The sequence below is a fragment of the Cheilinus undulatus genome, linkage group 21 (genome assembly GCF_018320785.1).
Source record: "Cheilinus undulatus linkage group 21, ASM1832078v1, whole genome shotgun sequence".
NCBI lineage: Eukaryota > Metazoa > Chordata > Actinopteri > Labriformes > Labridae > Cheilinus > Cheilinus undulatus.
Window position 1 is genome coordinate 35,747,620 of NC_054885.1, and position 19,756 is coordinate 35,767,375.

Here is a 19,756-nt window from a genome sequence, read left to right on the forward strand (position 1 = left end):
ATGTGAAATGTGCAGCCTGTGCATGTCTGCGTGTTTGTGTGGCTCTTGTTAAGGCAGTGTGAGGACATGTGACAAGCGTGGACGCTCCCCTGGTGGTTTGACGGCCCGTCGGAGAGAGACGAGAGCGAGCCGTCTGGTTCCTGTCTTGGCGCTTTGCTTTTATTTTTATTTAACCTTTATTTAACCAGGATTTATTCTTTAAAGTGAACATTCAATTCCAGCCGCTGAATCCCGAATCAGAAGAAAGTGTGATGACTTAAACATCAATGGCTGCTTTAAAGTAAAATTGTCATGAACGTGAAGACTGGTACAACTTAATCAGGGTTCTGGGCTCAATTATGGAGCTGGTGGGAGGTTTGTGATTGGCTGGTGTTCTGTTTACAACAAGCAGGACTGAAACCATTTAGATTAAAGTGAACGAAAGCATAGAAGTATTTCACCTTGTGTGTGTTGACTCCACAAAAATGATTTTTTTCATTGATGATTTCAAACAAAAGGTTCAAGGTTGCAAGCCAAACTCCCAGAGGTTTTAAAGTCTGATGCTTTATTGTTATTGCTGGTGTATTTGCTCATAAAGATCATAACAGTAAAAGTGTTCACCCTGAAATATAATCTGTTGAATACAGAGACATCAAAAACGTAAATGCAGTAATGAAGCATTTAGACTCACTAACTCCTCCTTTAGAAAAATCTGCTTCATTCATCCCTCAGATCTTTGGCTCTGCAATTTCCTCTTCGCTCACAAAGGTTTCCCTCTCCCAGGAATCATTTGCATTTTGATTTGAGACCCCAAAAGCTTCTCACCAACCCGTCTGCAACTTTTAAGAATGGGTTTGTGCTGAGTAATACCCTCATCTATGAACTCTGTCTGTATCCATGGGTGTGGAGGAACTCCATGGCTCTGATCATTGCTATCATCTTCCTCCGGAGCCGTCGTGACCGCCGTCAGGCCTCCATTATGGCTCCTCACAGCTAGATGTTTGTCATTATTTCTCCGGGGGCCGAAGAGGAGAGCCATGAAAAGACTATTTTAGCTGCACAGCACAAAAGCTTTTGTCCTGTCAGCGCCGAACTTTTTGTCCTTTTCTTGTTCCTCTATTTCTTCAGTTCTTAGTCCTTGAACTTTTCTTTCTCTGCGTTTCAGCAAACTGCCGAGCTGGGCGAGAGCAGTGGTGCCCAAGATTTTCTATGTCACAGAGAAGGCTTGGAACTATTACCCATACACCATCACAGGTAAAGCCTTAGATACACATCCATGTGCTTTTATGCAGTATTTAGATCAATGACATTCTACACCTGCATAGTATAACACCTTAAAACAAAATACTGTGTACTGGATTTTAGAATAAAGTAGACTTTGTCTTTACTGTGTTAGAAGAAGCCCCATATGTAACTTCAGCTGCTCGCTGCTTAAAGCAAACTACAACTTAGCTCAGACCTTGATCCTAGTCCACCAGATGATTCCTCAGCTGCTGGCAGCCATTGTTAGGCATCAATAGCAGGGTCAAAACACCTTTAAGATTTGCTTTTTCTTGGTAGTTTTGGCTACCACTTTTTCTGCTAAGAAATTCATCCCTGTTTCAGGCTGACATTTCAAAAGGTAACACTTTTTCTTCACCTGTTTTTGCCACTTTAAACACACTTTTGTACAAGCACACTTCTGCTGCTCCCAAAATCCCATTTCACCAACTTTTCAGCCAATTTTTGCTACTTTAAATCAAATTTTGCCACTTTTAAATAATGTTTCACCCCCTTTTCCACTTATTTGTGCATCTTTAAAGCCATTTTTGCCACTTTTGCTGCTCCTGAAATTCCATTTCACCATCTTTTCAGCCAATTTTTGTTACTTTAAAACCATTTATTGCCACCTTTGAATGAAATCACACCGACTTTTCCACCTATGTCTGCATTTTCAAAGCCATTTTTGCCACTTTTTAACCCCTTCCACCACTTTCATGCACATTTTTCCCACATTTAAACCTTTTCCACCACTTATTCTGCCAGTATAAACACACTGAAGTAATTTGAATTGTGCAATTTGAAAATACCCCTAAGTATTGTGTTTTGTTGGTAGTTTTGGCCATATTGCTACTTTATCTGCTAAGAAATTCATCCCTGTTTTACTCTGTTTCCAAAAATAAACCTTTTCTTCTTTGCCTTTTTTGCCATTTCAAACACACTTTTGTAGCTTTAAGCCCACTTTTGCTGCTCCTAGAATCCCATTTCATCATCTCTTCAACCAATTTTTGCTAACTTTAGATCACATTTCACCACCTTTTACACCTATTTTGGCATCTGAAAAGCCATTTTTTCTACTTTCTGACAAGTTTTTGCCATATTTAACCCTTTTTTCCTCTTGAAACCCTTTCCATTGTTTTTTCTGCCCATTTTTGCCACATTTAAACCCTTTTCAACACTTTCTCTGCCTGTAAAAAAAAAAATATATATAGCAATCTGAATTATGCAATTTGAAAAAAAAATCAAAGTTTTGCTGTTTTGGCAATATTTTCACTTTTTCTGTTCAGAAATCTATCCCTGTTTCACTCTGACATTTCCAAAGAAAACACTTTTTTTTTGCCCATTTTTGCCACTTTAAACACACTTTTGCAGCTTTAAACCCATGTTTGTTACTTCTAAAATCTCATTTCACCATTTTTTAGCCATTTTTTCCACTTTAAAATCACATTTCACCACCTTTTACACCTATTTTTCATCTTTAAATCCATTTTGCTACTCTTTAATCCTCTCCACCAATCTTCAGCTTATTTTTCCACATTTAAAGGTTTTTCACTACTTTCTCTAGCCGTAGAAAAACATTCAAGCAATTTGAATCATGCAGTTTCAAAATGTCCTTAAGTTTTGCATTTTGATGGTAGTTTTGGCAATGTTTTCACTTTTTCTGTAAAGAAATCTTTCCCTGTTTCACTTTGACATTCCCAAAGGAAACACCTTTGTTGCCCATTTTTGCCACTTTAAACACATTTTTGCAGCTTTAAACCCATGTTTGTTACTTCTAAAATCCTTTTTCACCATTTTCTTTAGCCAATTTTTGCCACTTTTAAATCACATTTCACCACCTTTTACACCCTGTTCTACATCTGTAAAGTCATTTTTGCCACTTTTAACCCCTTTTCACCAGTTTCTCTGGCTGTGACAACCCATTAAAGCAATTTAAATTATGTGATTTCAAAAAACCCTCAAGTTTTGTGCTTTGTCTGTGGTTTTGAGCATGTTTTTACTTTTTCTGTTAAGAAATTTTACCCTGTGTCACTCCGACATTTACAAAGGTAACACTTTCTGGAAAAATTCCAGAGTTTCTGGCCTGAAAATCTGCCAGACTGGGTTATTCACAGTATGAAGAGTACAACTTCCATGATTTTTAAAAGCTGCTGCAGAAATCCAAGACAGCAGACACAGCAACAGAATGAATGTGGTGATAAATGACAGGTTTCACCTTTATATCTTGTTAAATTGGACTTATGTTGACAGTATCAACAAACAAGTAGGAGATAACAAACAGCCGAGCTTAACAGCCATTTAAGGAAATTTCCCCTAAAATTTCCCCTGGACTGACCATGAAAACTTCCTGAGCTGGCCAGGAGCATGCATCACTACAGAACATGGAGCACTAATCCTGTCAGACAGGAGAACGTCCCAGAGGGCAAGACTTGACTTAAAAAAGTGGTGCAAAAAGCAGCAGACTCTGATGGTCATAGCTTTTCACTGGCATTCAAATCCCTCACCATACCCCCGACCCCCCTGGTGGGCAAGAGCCACTTCCTGCTGAACTGTTTTCAACTAAAGGTGCAACGGGCATGGAGACAAACTCAGCAGAAGCATTTAGGGCACTCTGATTTTAGTGATTAAAATCAAGTCCCCGGTGCTGTAAAAGGCCAAAAGTGACACAAACTTGCAGTTTGAACTAATATCTGTTTTTCTGCACGTCAGCTGATGTAAACTGTCCAGTCTTAGCTGTTTTTGCCCTCCAGGCCCCTGCACAGTCACATGACTGAAAACCACGAATACAGCACTATAATGACAGTTTGGTCTGCCATGTGTAGTTTAAATTATTCATGATGTAAACAAAATAACTGAGAAGAGTGATTATAGAACAGGAGCAACAACACTCAGACTGTTAGAGCTGAGGTTACCTGTGGGGCTACATTATGGAATGGGAATATCCACAGTAAGACTGTGCATAAACTAAAGTAAACCTCTGAGTCACACAACTGATCGCCTGAAGGGATTTTCCTGTGGTCTCACAGTCCTTTGTACATTTGAATTTGTTAAATTGTTAAATAATTTTTCCTTCTTTTGTCCTCATTTTCCTCTCCATGTCCTCCTCCATCAAACACCTCCTTCTTTTGCCCTCTACAATCATGATGTCTGCTGGAAATTCGGTCAGAATACACGGTGAGTACCTTTACAAACTCTGATATTAAAGAGTATAAATGTAAATTGTTGTAGCTGGGAAATCTTGAGTGGCTAATTCATGATTTCTGCTGGCAAATGATGGAGAGAGGAAAATTTCATGATAAAATCCACTCCAAAGAGGAACTCATGATTGCATGAGCATGCATACGCCTCATTTAGCCATCTGTCACATCTGTATGTGCACCAGCTGCAGCTATCAGCTCTCTTATATTAGAATGGTGCTCTTACGTTTGCATGCAGTTTGGTGTGGTACAACATGGGAGTCAGGATGCATTTATATAGACTATATCTAGTCTCTCTGCAGCCACAGGTGCTTTAAGCCACATATTAATGGCTGAGACTCACTGATCTGTCTAGATCCAAACTCACTGACTAGCTGCTCAACTTACTGATGCAGTGCAATGCAGTGCATCTGTTGCACAAATGCTGTGATTTTCTGCAAAGATGTCCCCGCATTTTTCACCAGAGATGATCTGCTCCAACTTTTTAAATCATGAGACAACGTGTGATTCACAGCCCTACTGTCTGAGGATGTGCGTTACATGGAGAGAGACAGAGAGGGTTTGTGTTTTCTGAGGTTCTGCTTTTGTTGTTCTGACCTTCATTGATCAGATTGTACCCAGAGTGAAATTAATTCAATCAAACAGGACTAACATCTTGTCTCAGATTTTTGCATTTTCCTCACGGTGACATTTTCCTGCAGCCATCTTTGAAACACGTCCAGTTTCACATCAGTCAGAGAGAGAGTGATCAGGGAGCGTGATTATACATTGACTCAATCTTTTACTATTTATTTCTCCTCCTCCTTTTGACTCTGTAATTATTTTGTCTAATATATAATTAGATTTAGCCAATCAGAAGAGAGTATTCATTGACTCCAAGTATTGTCTGAGTTATTCCCATGTACAGTGAATTTTCTCTGGATATGGATGTCACAGAATTATAAACTTTGATTTGATTGTAATAAAATTAAACCATATTGAAACCTGTTTGATACCACAGTGGCAAATATAGAAAGTCCTAGAGACAAATGAGACAGTTTTCTGTTTTCTGTGTTACTCTTTCCACTGTACTGTCTTACACGTGAATGTAGAAAATTCCCCAAATGAAAAAAATGCAGATAAACTCCTGCAAACTGTCCAGAACATACAACATCATTGGCAACATTTCTGTGCACTGAGGTTAACTAAATTACAATATCACAAAACACTGGTGCAAAGAAAGGAGTTCTTATACAGAATTGTCAGTCGTCTGTTAAATTGTGCTCATTTATTCCTTTGGTAGACTTCGGCACATTCTTTGCATTCTGTTTTGGAATTCTTGAACCAGTTTTCATTTCCTGTCTTTCATAATCAGTGGTATCAAAAAAGTAAAGACACTTAAAATCTTCAATCTCATCTTTAACCGAAAGAGTGAGTGTCTAAATTGAACATATGTTGGCAAAACTGGGACAAGTAGATGGAACTGGCATCACCAAAATGTTGCCAGCATAATTGTGCAATCTAGACAGCATGCAGGAGTGTGCTTGCTATTGTGAATGGTTAAAACGATAAACTGTCCAGTATTGGTTGGCCAGGATGTCTTTTTCCTGTTAAACAAGTAGCAATGTCATTTGGCTATTGCTATTGATATAAACACTCCTAAATTAAATTAATAAAAGATAAATCCCCAGTATCAACATGCTCATTTACATATAAACAACACTGCTTTAATCTAAATCTCATTGGAAATAAATAAATGTATTTCAAAAAGTCACCCTGGGTTGTCTATGCCAAATAAATCCTGATCTGAATCTTGACCAGGTGTCTCTTTTTTTATGCAAACTAGCACCTGTTCCTCTCTCCTCCTCCTCATCACGTCCCAGAGGGTGAACACAGACGCCCCGTGAAGAAATCTCATTTCTGCTTCTTTCATCTGAAATCAGATTTTCTTTTCATCCCGGAGCTCCTTAACATGCAGAGGGTTGAAGTGTAAAATCAACCTGTCACCTTCAGGCCCTGATTTCTCTCACCTATTGTCTGCCACTTCACCAATCCCTGCTGCATCAAACCAGCGATCAATATCTACTAATCAAGCAAATTTCCCTTTAAGTCATTAAGAAAGCCTGCAGCTCCTCCTGAATTGACTGTCGCTGAGAAAGAGCACTAATGATTAACTCAGGGAAATCAGAGGAACATCAGCCGGCCCTCCGTCTGTCTACTGCAGAGAGGAAACATCGATGGAGCAAAAATCAAATCAGCCGCGGGCCGATCCTCCTCCAGAGAGAGAGGAGAGTGAGGCAAACATCTGGATGTTGGACAGAGGTCATGATGACGCCTCATGTGAGAGGGATTGAGACATTTTTATGACTCAACACAAACAACATGAGATCCAGTCACTGTTTAAACACTAAAAAAACACCTGCTCCAGTCTCTTTATAAACACTGAAAAACATCAGCTCCAGTCTCTTTTAATAACTAAAAACATCTGCTCCAGTCTCTTTTAATAACTAAAAACATCTGCTCCAGTCTCTTTTAATAACTAAAAACATCAGCTCCAGTCTCTTTTAAAACTAAAAACATCTGCTCCAGTCTCTTTTAAAACTAAAAACATCAGCTCCAGTCTCTTTTAATAACTAAAAACATCTGCTCCAGTCTCTTTTAATAACTAAATACATCAGCTCCAGTCTCTTCTAATAACTAAAAACATCAGCTCCAGTCTCTTTTAATAACTAAATACATCAGCTCCAGTCTCTTTTAATAACTAAAAACATCAGCTCCAGTCTCTTTTAATAACTAAATACATCAGCTCCAGTCTCTTTTAATAACTAAAAACATCAGCTCCAGTCTCTTTTAATAACTAAAAACATCAGCTCCAGTCTCTTTTAATAACTAAAAACATCAGCTCCAGTCTCTTTTAATAACTAAAAACATCAGCTCCAGTCTCTTTTTAATAACTAAAAACAGCAGCACCAGTCTCTTCTAATAACTAAAAACATCAGCTCCAGTCTCTTTTTAATAATTTCTCCCAGAAATTGTTGCAATTACAAATGTTTTTGGTATACACGTTGATTGCCTCTATGTGCATTGGAACAACACAAAAAATCCAAAGAAAAAAGACAAAATTGACATAATTTTACACAAAACTCAAAAAATGAGCCGGACAAAATGATTGGCACTCTTTTAAAACTGTGGGTCAATCATTTTATTTCAAGCATGTGATGCTAAAGGAAATAAACACGTGTGTACCAAAAACATTTGTGATTGCAACAATCTCTGGGAGAAATGGTGTATTTTCTGGAAAATTCCAGGGGTGCCAATACTTTTGTCTATGACTGTAAGTCCACTGTTCAGTAAAGAAGAGGATTGTTTTTCTATTTTAATAGTGCTGTGTTTTCTCACTGCTTCATGGTGCTGATTCATACTGGGAATGCTGGGTTTGGTGGAGCAGTGTGGGTGGTGATGATGAACAGTGATTAGTAATAAAACACCCTGACTGTGTTATTTAAAGTAGGTTGTCAATTAAATCTTTGAAAATCACATTACAGGTTTTATTTTTGGTCCAGAAAGAAAATTAATGAGCCAGTAAAGTCAAATGTATGGAAGCCCATATCTGTCAATTAAAAAACAATGTGAACAATAAATCAAAATTGTATAAATTAAAAACTCAAGTCAAAATTAAAGGATAGTATTAAGAAAGTTGCACATAATAATTTTGACTCTCTGTAGTAGCTGTGACTTTTTCATTTCAACTAACCTCATCAGTTAGACTTATCTATTCTATTTTTTCATTGTAAGAATTGTGACTTTTAGCTAATTATTTTTTGTTTTCAACTCAGTAACCCTAACACAAGGTATTTGATGTTTTATATGATAAAGATGACATTTATCACAATTTTTAACTTTATATCATAATATGACTTTCTAAATTGACTTTAAATGCCATTATTTTAATTTTTAAGATCTTTATTCTGTCTTTTTAGTCCTTTATTTTAAATTTTCAGATCGTAATTCATTTTTTGCTTTTTATCTCATTATTTATTTATTTATTTTTAAAAGATTTTAAAGGACAGTGGATAGAGTCGGAAACAGGGAAGAGAGCGAGGAGAGACCTGCAGGAAATAGTGCCACGGGCCAGATTCGAACCTGGGTCGCCTATGTATATGGCACGCCTTGACCACTTGACTACCGGCGCGCCTTTATCTCATTATTTTGACTTTTTATCTTATTATTTTGACTTCAAGCTCATTATTTTGTCTTTTTAAATCATTATTTTTAACTTTTTAAGGTCATAATTATGATGTTTTATGTCATTAAGTTGACTTTTTGTCTTATAATTTCCACTTTATACCTCAATATTTTAAATAAATATTAATTTCACTTTAAGCAAAAACAAAATTCTCACAATTTTAACTTTTATCTCATTATGTTACATTTTCTCCTGCTATTTCAGCTTTGTATGTCTTATTTTTTTGTCTTTTTATCTCATTAATTTGTCTTTTCATTTCATAATTCCTTTTTATTGAATTATTTGAACCTCTTATTTCATTAATTTGACTTTTTATCTTTTAATTTGGACTTTTGTATTATCTTGACTTTTTAAATCATCATTTTTTTAAAACTTTTTAATCATTATTTGGATGTTTTATATCATTAAGTAGCCTTTTATCTTGCAATTTCAACTTTATTGCTACTGGCATTAAGAATGAATGGGTTTGAATTAACCACAAACTACAAACAACAGAGTCATGACAAACTGGTTCTAAGAATTGGATCCTTCCTGAGTGACGGCACTGGCTCTGTTTGAAAGACGGTTCCCTATTTTTTTATTTTAGTTGCTTTAAAAACTTAAAGAAGGACGAAATGAGGAGCCACTGGGGAGCCTTAAGATCAGTTCGTATTACTGAGCTGAGACAATCTCTAAAATGAGCAGCAATTCCCATCTGAGCGAGGCTGGATGAGCATGAATAAAGCCTTTTTTTGTTTACTAGCAGAATCCAGCAGATTAGGTCAGTTAATGAGGCAATCTTCAATGCATACCAGTACGTGTTGCATCTACATAACAAATCCAGTCAGGATGAAGGCGTCCCAGAGCACGTCTCTGTGCATGTTCATAAAGGTGCATCCACACAATGCATTAAAGGTTACCACTTGGTATCCAGATGCTTTAAACAGATGTTAATGCATGGTCTCCAACATTTTTAAATCTCTCCTCCACCTCCCTGAACGTATATATAAGAATGAATCTGCATCCTGGTAATAGATCACATCTGGTTTCAGGTAGTAACATCTGTAAAAGATGCACTATTACTCAAACAACCTCTGAAAGTTTGTAATTACAGCAAAAGTGACTAAATTAAGTTTAAGCTCAGACGTAGAAAGAAACCCTCGCCTTCCTTATGATCCCTCAGTTTGAAGCCTTTCAGCTCTTCTTCATCTGTGTGCAAATACACACAAAGACACACACACTTGTGCATCAATAGCTTATGTAACCCATATTCTGCTCTTTGGTTGTATAATAATTTTGAAAGTGTTAGGCTTTAATCTAATCAAACAGCGATGTTTAAGAGCTAATGCACGGCAGTCAACGCAGCCCGGGGCAGTAAAAGTGTCTCTGCTTGTGCACGAGTGTGTGTGTGAGCGTGAAAGGGAGCGTGTGCAGCTGTAAATTTACACAGCGAGAGAATAATCATTACTGCTCCTCTGGTTTGGTTCATAAAGCTCAGACACACACATCGTCTCCTCTCTCGTCCTGGGAATCTGCTGACAGAAATCTTCCTCACATTTTAAAAATCATCGAATGATGTTTTTATCATACATTTTTATATCTCACAGTTTGCTCTTTTTCTGCCTCTTTTAGTGCTCCTTCCTGCCCAAGTTTTCCATCCACATCGAGACCAAATACGAGGACAACAAAGGGTGCAACGATAATGTGAGTACAGTGGATAGAAATGACCACAAAAGGAGAACTAAGGTGTGCATTTTCTGTTAGTTTATTAAGTTTTTGCACCTTACTTTACCTCTACCATCCTCACCTTGCACACTTCCCTTTCTTATACCCTTAATTTTTTCCTCCTATGTATAATATCCTACATCTTCTTATGTTTAAAGTGTCCAAATCAGACAAGAGGAACCATCACGTTCAGAGCTATTGCATCATGGTTGCATCATTTAATGCTGTTATCATAAAGCCATGGGTATGAAGAGGATGTTCAATCATGCTGCTTAATCCTTAAGATTATTTAGTTGTGCATTCACAGTTGTTAAGACTTTCTATGAAGTTGCTATTATATTTCCACCCTAAATAATCCTGTTTCACCCTCATGCATCCTGTATTTTACAAGACTGCTTCATGTCTCTTTATTGAATAATTCCTGTGTCCTGAGCTGCAAAAAATTCTGAACATTTAAAGCAAAAACATGAAGAAATCATAAGCACTACACCTCCTGTTCTGGCTGCCTAAGTACACAATCACATCTAAGAACATTTTATTCATTTTCTTTAATTTTATGCATTTCAAACAGCCTGCAGGTGCAGCACAAATGCATTTTGATATTCCCATAATGACTGCATATACCTGCATTTTAAAAAGTTAAGCATAAGCATGCAGAAACATGAACGTCTCCTCTTGGTTTTGTTGTTTTTTTCATCAGTAGGAAACTTCTTCATCTCTCATTTTAAGCAAATCTTAATGTTACACAATCCCGCCTCAATCCATGCTGTTACTGGAAACAAAAGGCCGCAGCTCCACCTAGTGGCAGCTTGTGGGAGTTGCAAATCCATTGTCAAAGCTGCACAGACGTCATGGTTTCATTTTTAAGAATGGATGGTAACAAGTGGGGGTGTTTGAGGAGTTGAACAGGAGTGTTTGCTTCTTCTGCTCTGCAGTTTATTGTTTCCTCAGCTGCTTTCACCACAAATCAACAGCTCCCTCTTTTTTTTAGTAACTTTGTCCTTTTTTTTTCAGCACAAAGCAAATCTTGCAAAACTTCGCACATTCTCAAACAGGAGTCATGCAAAATTTTACCAGTTAAACAGAATGCATTGATAAGCATTGCAAGCTTATTAAATGCCTCAGTTTGGTGTAAAAAAACATAATCTCAAGGTATGCAGTAGAGTAAAAAAACAAAAAATATGAGTAGAAAGCTAATGCAAAGGTGAACAGTTCTGATACAGCTTCTCTCTCTGTTCCTCAGATCTTCGGCAGCGAGCCCAGAGAGGAGGAAACAGAGGTGTGTTTAGTGGACATCGCCTACGATGAAATCCCAGAACGCCATTACAAAGAGTCAGAGGTGAGGAGAGTCAAATGGCTGACCTGCAATGTTTGTGTTTAAAATTGCATTTGATCTGCAGAAAGATGCGTGCAAAGATTAAATACACACATGGCAGGGACTAAGGTTTGTTATTTCTTTAATACCACACCCTTAAAATGAAACAATCTCTTGTATTTATTCTTCAAAAAGCAATAAAAGTCCCTGTAAAGTGATTAAAAAACACACACATATATATGTATATATACATCTCTAAGTTAAAAAAATAAAGCTTCAAAATCATGAGGCATGGGGCAGTAATATTTGCCCTTGGATGGTGTGGGTGTGTCTGTTGCCTGGACTCATCTAAGTTATTCTGGTTTTTATTCTGTCTTTACCTTTGTTCTGGAATCTTACATATCTGGGTTTTTATGATGTCTTTCTAACATGTCATGTTTTTGGTGTTTTATAGGATGTCGGGGTTACAATGCTGGCTGAGTTTTTTATGGTTCTTCTGTGGGGTTTTGTCTTTCTTGTTGTGTTTTGCTGCTTGTGTTATGATGCTTTGTCATACTTGTGATTCTGCTTATTGTCAAAGCACTTTGTAAACTTCTGTTTTTAAAGGTGCTATACAAATGAAGTTTATTATATTATCATTACTATTTACTAAACTTTAGCATTGCGACACTAACAGACTGAAGATTAAACTGTGGCTGCTTCGAGAGAGACAAAGCCACACTCTGTGTCTTTGTAATCATCCAGGACTAAAGAATTGGAAATATAAGCTAGTAGTTTGTTCCTGCTGCATCTGGTTTAGATGAAAACTGACAAGCACTCCCGCTATTAGCCTGCCCTTTGACCTTACATTGATCTGATCAGCTGCCTGGCTCCATGCCAGAGCAGAGAGACAGAAGTTGGGGATTAAATTTACAGCTTTCTGACACAAATCTCTCTTTTATGATACTTTTAATGACCTGTGGGCCACCGTAGCTGATAGGTTTGGGAGATTTACCTCACAGTGAATAAAAACAGAGCATGTAGCTGGCTGTTAACTTTCAATGAAGGCAGTGACATCAGCTAACAGTAGAGTGTAATTCCCCATAGGGCCGGTGACGATAACCTTATTCACACATCTAGTGTAGCAGACACAAATTTTGGATTCCACTTTAGAGGGACTTTAAGTTATAGCTTAAGCTTGTGCTGGAACCATATCAGCTGGTGCAACACCTTAAATGTTAGTGGGGTATAAACTCTGTGTTAAAGGTCACATACAAGTTTATATCAGTCTCAGAGGTCCCAGAAACATGCCTGTGAGGTTTGTTGCTGAAAAAAACTCAGTATTTGATTTTTGCATGTCTAAAAACCCCTCTGTTTCAACCCTGCTCAGAACAAGCTGTTTCTTTATCTGTAGCTTTAAATGTTAATGAGCTGTCTGACTCCGCCCCTGATTCCACCCCTCTCAGGAAATGGATGTGGCTCTCCTGTTCCTCCTCTCAGCTGGCAGCTGAGAGGAGGAACAGGAGAGGAGGGCGGAACTTTTTTCCAAGAGGGGAGGGCCAGCTGAACCTGGGGACGGGGCTAACTCCCCACATGACATCATGAAGGGAAAATCTGAGAACAGCTTGTTTTGGCACACATTTTCTGAAAAGTGTAGAAAGAGTGGGGGAGAGAATGAATTTTTCTGATTCTTTGGGGGATTGTGAACAGGCCAGGGGCACATAATTTTGTTAGAAAAGCTAAAAAAGTGTATTTTGCATAATATGTGACCTTTAAGTAAGAACTTAGGCTCAGTTAAGGTCTGAACTTTTGCATAGCTGGTGTCAGATTTGTGCCCTCATCATTGATATTGTGATTTAATGACTAAGACTACTAATGTTTCAGACACTGTAGAAGAAAAAGAAGTGTAGAAGTTTGCCTGCATTTTTAGATCATATTGGATGCCTAGGACTTTTGTTTTTGTTGCTGTAGTATTGAAACAAATCGGCATTGTTGTACTTTTTTATGTGTCATATTGAAGTTTAAAATTCTGGTTTTCTGACAGCCTCAGCAGTGACAAAGAACAGTGTAAGAGAACAAATGATGCTTGGAGACAAAGGATGGTGTGAGCAGACAGAGAGAAAAGCGTGTTATCTTTCTCAGCTCATGTTTTGACCACCCGCTGCCCATCTGCCTCCTCACAGTGATGGAGACGTGTGTTTACGAGTGAGAGGACACGGAGACGGACAGTCGCTCCAGTGATAAGACATTTGTATGCCTGCGTACGTCCGTCTTTCAGGGTTCGATGGTAATCAAAAACTGGGCTATTTATAATCACGAGGGGTCATGATGTCGCTGCAGTGTGTTATTATTGACACCCTCCTCACATAGAAGCACACACCTCCCACAGGGGTTTATGCTTTCCTCTCAGAGCTAAAAATAGCACCGAGCTGCCGACCTGAGCTAAATTTGGATGTCACGTGTGGAGGTAAATACTGTCTGAATTCAAAGACAGATGGGTTTTGGAAAGTCACACCTGTCGATGCAGGGCTGACAGAGCCTGCTGCATAATTTAGGTTTCAACAGGGACTAAAGCAAACACATCAGAACACCTACAGCAGGTGTGTTTCAGCATGAGGAGAGATCGTCAGATTCTCTCTGTCAGCTCAACAAACATGCCTGCTTCATTTCTGACCTTGACTTTATGAAATAGGAAGAGACCGATAACGATAGTAGCATGTTTACTATGTAAGGATGCTCATTCCTATAACACTGTCTGACACCGATCCAGCAGTAAAAGGATTTAAAGGGACAATTCGGTGTTTTTGAGGTAATTCTAGTCAACTGTACATACCGTATGTTAGCCAAAGGAGATCAGGGATGTACTGGTACAACACTTTTTATGGGCTAAGTACAAGTAGTTACCATCCAAAATCCAAAAAAGTTGGGACAAATGGAAATAAAAACAGAATGCTTTGATTGTCAGATCTCATAAACCTTTATTTTATTCACAATAGCACATAAACAACATATCAAAGCTGAAGCTGAGACATTTTACCTTTTACTGAAATATATTAGCTCATTTAGAGGTAAAATGCAGCAACACATCTCAAAAAAGTAGGGACAGGGCAACAAAAGGCTGGAAAAGTAAGTGCAATCAAAAACCAATCAGGCTAAGTGGCAACAGGCCAATTGCATGAATGGGTGTAAAAGGAGCATTTGCTGCAAGATTTGCTGCCACTTTCATGCCCCAGATTTATTATGGTAATGTTTTACATAGATATGCATGCATCCTCTCAATGCACAAGATCTGTAGATACTGTGAACATGAGGCACTGAGGTTTATAACTGATCTTAAGTCATTGTATTCTGTATGATCGAGTCTGGTGGCCCTCATTATCAAAGCAGAGGCTATATCCTCATTTATAATACTGTATTTACTCCTCATACTTGTGTGATTTTATTCACATGAAAAGTGCTGGAAGCTACTAGGGGTGACCTGGAATAGTCAGCGATTCATTTTTAAGAATTCTTGAGGGCTGCCGGTCCTGGGACAAAAAAGTCTAGCAGAACGCTGTTCGACTATTAGTCGACTAAAGGCAAAATCTGAAGAATCAGATTTGACTATGAAAAACCTTAGTCGTTGACACCCCTAGAAGCTACAGTCATCGTTCTGTTACTCAGTCACAAATTTTACTTTTGCTATCTGTGCCTGAAGTCGGTCTTCAGATCGATAAAATGAGTTTCAGGTAAGCTGCTCCTGCCAGTGTTAATTTTGGCAGCTATTTTTAATTTTAGTTTTAGTCTTTAAATGAAATGCATTTTAGTTGTAGTCACATTTTTGTCATTTCTATCCTTTTTTAGTTTTAGTCTTGTTTTAGTCAATGAAAATGCCAAAACATTTTCAGTCTAGTTTTAGTCCATAAAAAGTCCTCACATTTTAGTCTTTACATTTAGTCCAAGCATTTATTCTCTTGCCTAAATCTGGCACAAAATCATGGTAGTGTGTTCCTGCACTCTGTCTAATCTGGGGTCCCTGCTTTCTACAGCTGAGAGGCAGAATAGATATAGATGCATTGTTTTTTGACAGATTTACCTACGGTGGAAGAATATCACAGGTTTTGAATGTCCAACGAAAACTACATTACATTTTAGCCTGGTTTCAGTCATCTTGACGAAAACTAAACTTACTTTTTATCAGTTTTAGTCATCACAGATCTATTTTTGTTAGTTTTAGTCATCACAGATCTATTTTTGTTAGCTTTAGTCTAGTTTTTGTCATGGGAAAAAATGTCTGTTGACGAATAGTTTTAGTCAACAAAATTAACACTGGCTCCTGCAGCCTGGAACCTGCTACAGGAGACTCTACGTCATGGGGAGCTGGTCTCAACAGGTTGGTAGCACCACTGGGTATAAAAGGAGCATTTTAGAGAGACAGAGTCTCCCAGAAGTCAAGATAGGCAGAGGTTCACCATTCGGCGAAAAACTGCATCTAAAAATTGTGAAACAATTTCAGAAAAACGTTCCTTAACGTAAAATTGCAAAGACTTTGAATCTCTCACCATCTACAGACCATAATATCATCAGAAGATTCGGAGAAGCTGGAGAAATCTCTGTGCTCAAGTGACAAGGCTGAAGGTTATTGATTCTGTATTGGGAATCACTGCATGGTTTCAGGAGTAGAGGTCACCAATAATCAGCCAGGCAGATTATTGGTATTGGCATTTTATTTTACCAATTGATTACCCAAAAAGTGCATTACTTTGGCTCCACTGCTAAGTGTGTCTTTATTTCCTCTCTCCACAGTCTCACCAAACGTCCAGTATACTATATGATCTGACTGGCTAGATGTCACATGAGTACTAGCCAATCAAATTTACTTCACAGCCAGCAATACCATACAAACCATTCCTCAAACCATAAGAATGAATAGAAAAACAGTCTAGATACATAAGGAACCATGACAGTAAATAAATAAATCATAGAACATTTTACACTGAGCTGTTCAAGCGCTAAAGGCATTCAGGATAGAGGAATTTTCAGTCTGTTTGTCTCCGACTAAAGAACTCCTTAAAAAGGGGATGGTCTAGTTTATCCAGGATAAACTGGGCTTTTTATAGTTCCAGGTGCCACTGACAAATCGAGCGTATGGCATTACTTTAAAAAGTTTCTTCTTCTTCTTTGTTTTTAATTGTGCAATTTTACTCTTGCCTTGATCCAGAACTTCCGCATCTCCTCTGGGCCAAAGCTCATGGAAAACTGTTCTGTGGTCAGGTGAATCAATATTTGAAATTCATTTTGGAAACCAAGTCCTGTGAAAGAGGAGAGGGACCAACCAGCTTGTGATCAGTTCTAATGCCTGCATCTCTGATGGGACGGGGTTGCATTAGTGCCAATGGCATGGGCAGCTTTATGTGGAAAGGAACTATCAATGCTGAAAAGTAGAAAGAGGTTTTAGAGCAACATAAGCTCTCTTTCTGGGAAGGCTGTGACTATTTCAGCAAGATGCTAATGCTAAACCAAATCCATCACAACAGCATGGCTTCACAATAGAGGAGAGCGGCGCTGTCCTGGGACAGCTGTTGAGCAGCTAGAATCCTACATCAGGCAAGAATGGGACAACATTCCTCATCCAAAACTCCACTAACTGGTCTGCTCACTTCCCAAAGGTTAAAATCTGGTACGCTAGCATTTACACCTGTCAAATAAACCACACCAGGAACCCAGATCAAAGCCTGGGACTTGATGTGGAACTCCCTGCCCTGCGGGAGTATACTTTACAGCCCAGCCCTCAGATCAAAACTATGTACAGGTGTGCTGGGGGGATTTCAAAATAAAAGCATAGCCTAAAGGTGACAGTTTAGATCAATGTTTTGACTTTCTATCAATCTAATTGGATGACTGGATAGTTACACCCCTAACCAGGAGGTCTGCAGGACAGAGGAAATTGTGATATTGATTGCCTCAATGCCAGGTGAATCTGTGATGCTTTAAAAAAATTATAGTTTTGTTGAGAAATCAAAACTAATGAAAAACCCAAAACTATTTTAACCTTGTAGACATTTTCTGATGGTAATTGTAGAGTAAGGTCCACTTTGAGCTTAGTGCTAACTTTCCTACATTCCCATTCATTCTTAAGGCTGTCTGTCACTTCCTGACCCCCAGTGGACATTCAGGGTTGCAAACAACCTATTGGAACATTTCTGCTATTTACTGCATTTTAATTTGAAAATCAACATGGATACTTCCTGTCTGGCGGAATGTTGGGCCCACTTTTTTTTTTTGGAATGTTAGCGACATTCCGTGTCCATTGATGACTGATCATGTGACATCACAGAACATTCCCAGAAACCCTAAGTAGGCTGCCAAACAGCCGTCCTCTTTTGTCCTGTTAGTGACGCCAGTCTGACAGCACGTGTTTTTATCCTGCTATCACAGCGAGATATTCAAACATTTCCACGGTTTTTTGGATCGAACCAGAAATGGAAAGAAAGGTGCCAACAACTGCACATTTTGGTAGAAACAAACAAACTTTTTCAGCAGAAAAGACGCCTGAAACCATGGCGTCTCAGACATCTGCAGAAACCCATGAGGAGTCATGGTCAGATGACGAGAACGAGTCATTTGTTTTGAATATTAAAAAGCCAGAGCCAGCAAAAAAGAAGAATAGAAAAAAGAAGAAGAAGAGCAACAGTGGGGAGGAAGAAGACAACCCCTGGAATCAGATCCAGTGTAGCTTTGGGTTTCCTTCAGGTCTGGAAGATGAAATCGATTGTGAAGACTATTCAGGATTCACGTTTTCGCTCAGACCTAGAGAGAAGCCGCAGCTCGGGGAGTCTGTGCTGGCTCAGCAGGTTACCAGAGAAGAACCTGTAGAGAAACCACCATCTGAGAAGACTCCTGTGGCTGCAGACGTCAGGTTTCAGGAGACCGACCAGGCCCCAGTTCAACAGCAGCCAGAGGGTCAGGCAGCTAACGTCTCCTCAGAGACACTTCTGCTCCCTGCTGAGGTCCCCAAAAAAATGGCCAAAGCATGGGCAGAAGTGGTGAAAATGGGGACAGAGGAGCGTGAGCAGCAGCCAGTGGGTCAGGCAGCCAAAGTCACCGCAGATCTGCGTCTGCTCCGTGCTGAGGTCCCGACAAAACAGGCCACAGCATCGGCAGAAGTAGTGAAGGAGGGGACAGAGGACTGCCTTGCAAAGCTCAGAAACGAGAACCTTAGACTGAAGGGTTCTCTGTCCCGGGCTAACATGGCCCTGCAGAGCCAAAGGCAGAGGTCTGAGCGCAATAAGACGAGGCTGGTGGGAAAAATAGATGCACTGACAGCTGCAAACCACCAGGCAAACGTCCAGCACGAGGACCTGAGGAGACAGTGGGCGGAGGAGAAGTCCCGCCTTCTGGCTGGGTCCATCGTGTCCCTACCAAACCAGGACCAGGAAAATGAAAAGTTGGGCAAAGAGAACTGTGCTCTAAAGAGTGAGCTGAAGCAGGCCCATGAAGACCTGGAGAAAATGAGGAGAGAACTAGAGATGGAGAGGTCCCGTCGGATGGAGGAGTCTGCAGAAAACTCCAAACTGAAGGTGGAGCTCAGCCATGCCAAAGAAGACTTGGCCCAAAAGGAGAAATTGCATGTCCTGGCAGGGATCAATACGGCTGCTCCAAATCAGGAACACCTGAGGAAGGACGAGGTCTCCAGGGAAGTCACCACCCTTAAGGCGGCCCTCAGCCAGGCCAAAGAAGACCTGGCGACGAAGGAGGAGGAGACGTCCCGGATTAAGGCCTCCATGGAGCAGGCCAAAGCAGACCAGAAGAAGCAACGTCTGGTTTGGAAGGAGGAGCGATCCTGCCTCATCAAAAGCCACCAGGAGGCCACCTGCAGGTTAGAGAGGGAACTCAAAGACGCCCAAAATGAGCTGACAAACAGCCAGAGCTCATGGGAGAAGCAACAATTTGAGTTCCTTCTCTCTCAGATGGACGAAAGGGCCAAAGCTAAAGCAGCCATGGTCCAGGTCCAAGACAGGCTAGAGATCCTCAGAAGCCAGTATGACAAGGAGCGATCCCGTCTCCTGGCAGAACACGAGGAGGACTCTTTAAGGATGAAGGCTGCTCTTTGTAAGG

At 39.5% G+C, this 19,756-nt stretch overlaps 1 protein-coding gene across 1 annotated transcript in view; it reads left to right on the plus strand.

Annotated features, from left to right (window-relative positions):
* The window catches only part of pitpnc1a (phosphatidylinositol transfer protein cytoplasmic 1a), a 94,456-nt gene that overhangs the window by 64,487 nt on the left and 10,213 nt on the right, over positions 1-19,756 (plus strand). The window contains exons 3-6 of the mRNA XM_041816810.1: positions 1,145-1,233; positions 4,406-4,413; positions 10,273-10,344; positions 11,609-11,704. Coding sequence (XP_041672744.1) covers positions 1,145-1,233; positions 4,406-4,413; positions 10,273-10,344; positions 11,609-11,704 — 265 coding nt within the window. The remainder of the gene's footprint in view (positions 1-1,144; positions 1,234-4,405; positions 4,414-10,272; positions 10,345-11,608; positions 11,705-19,756) is intronic.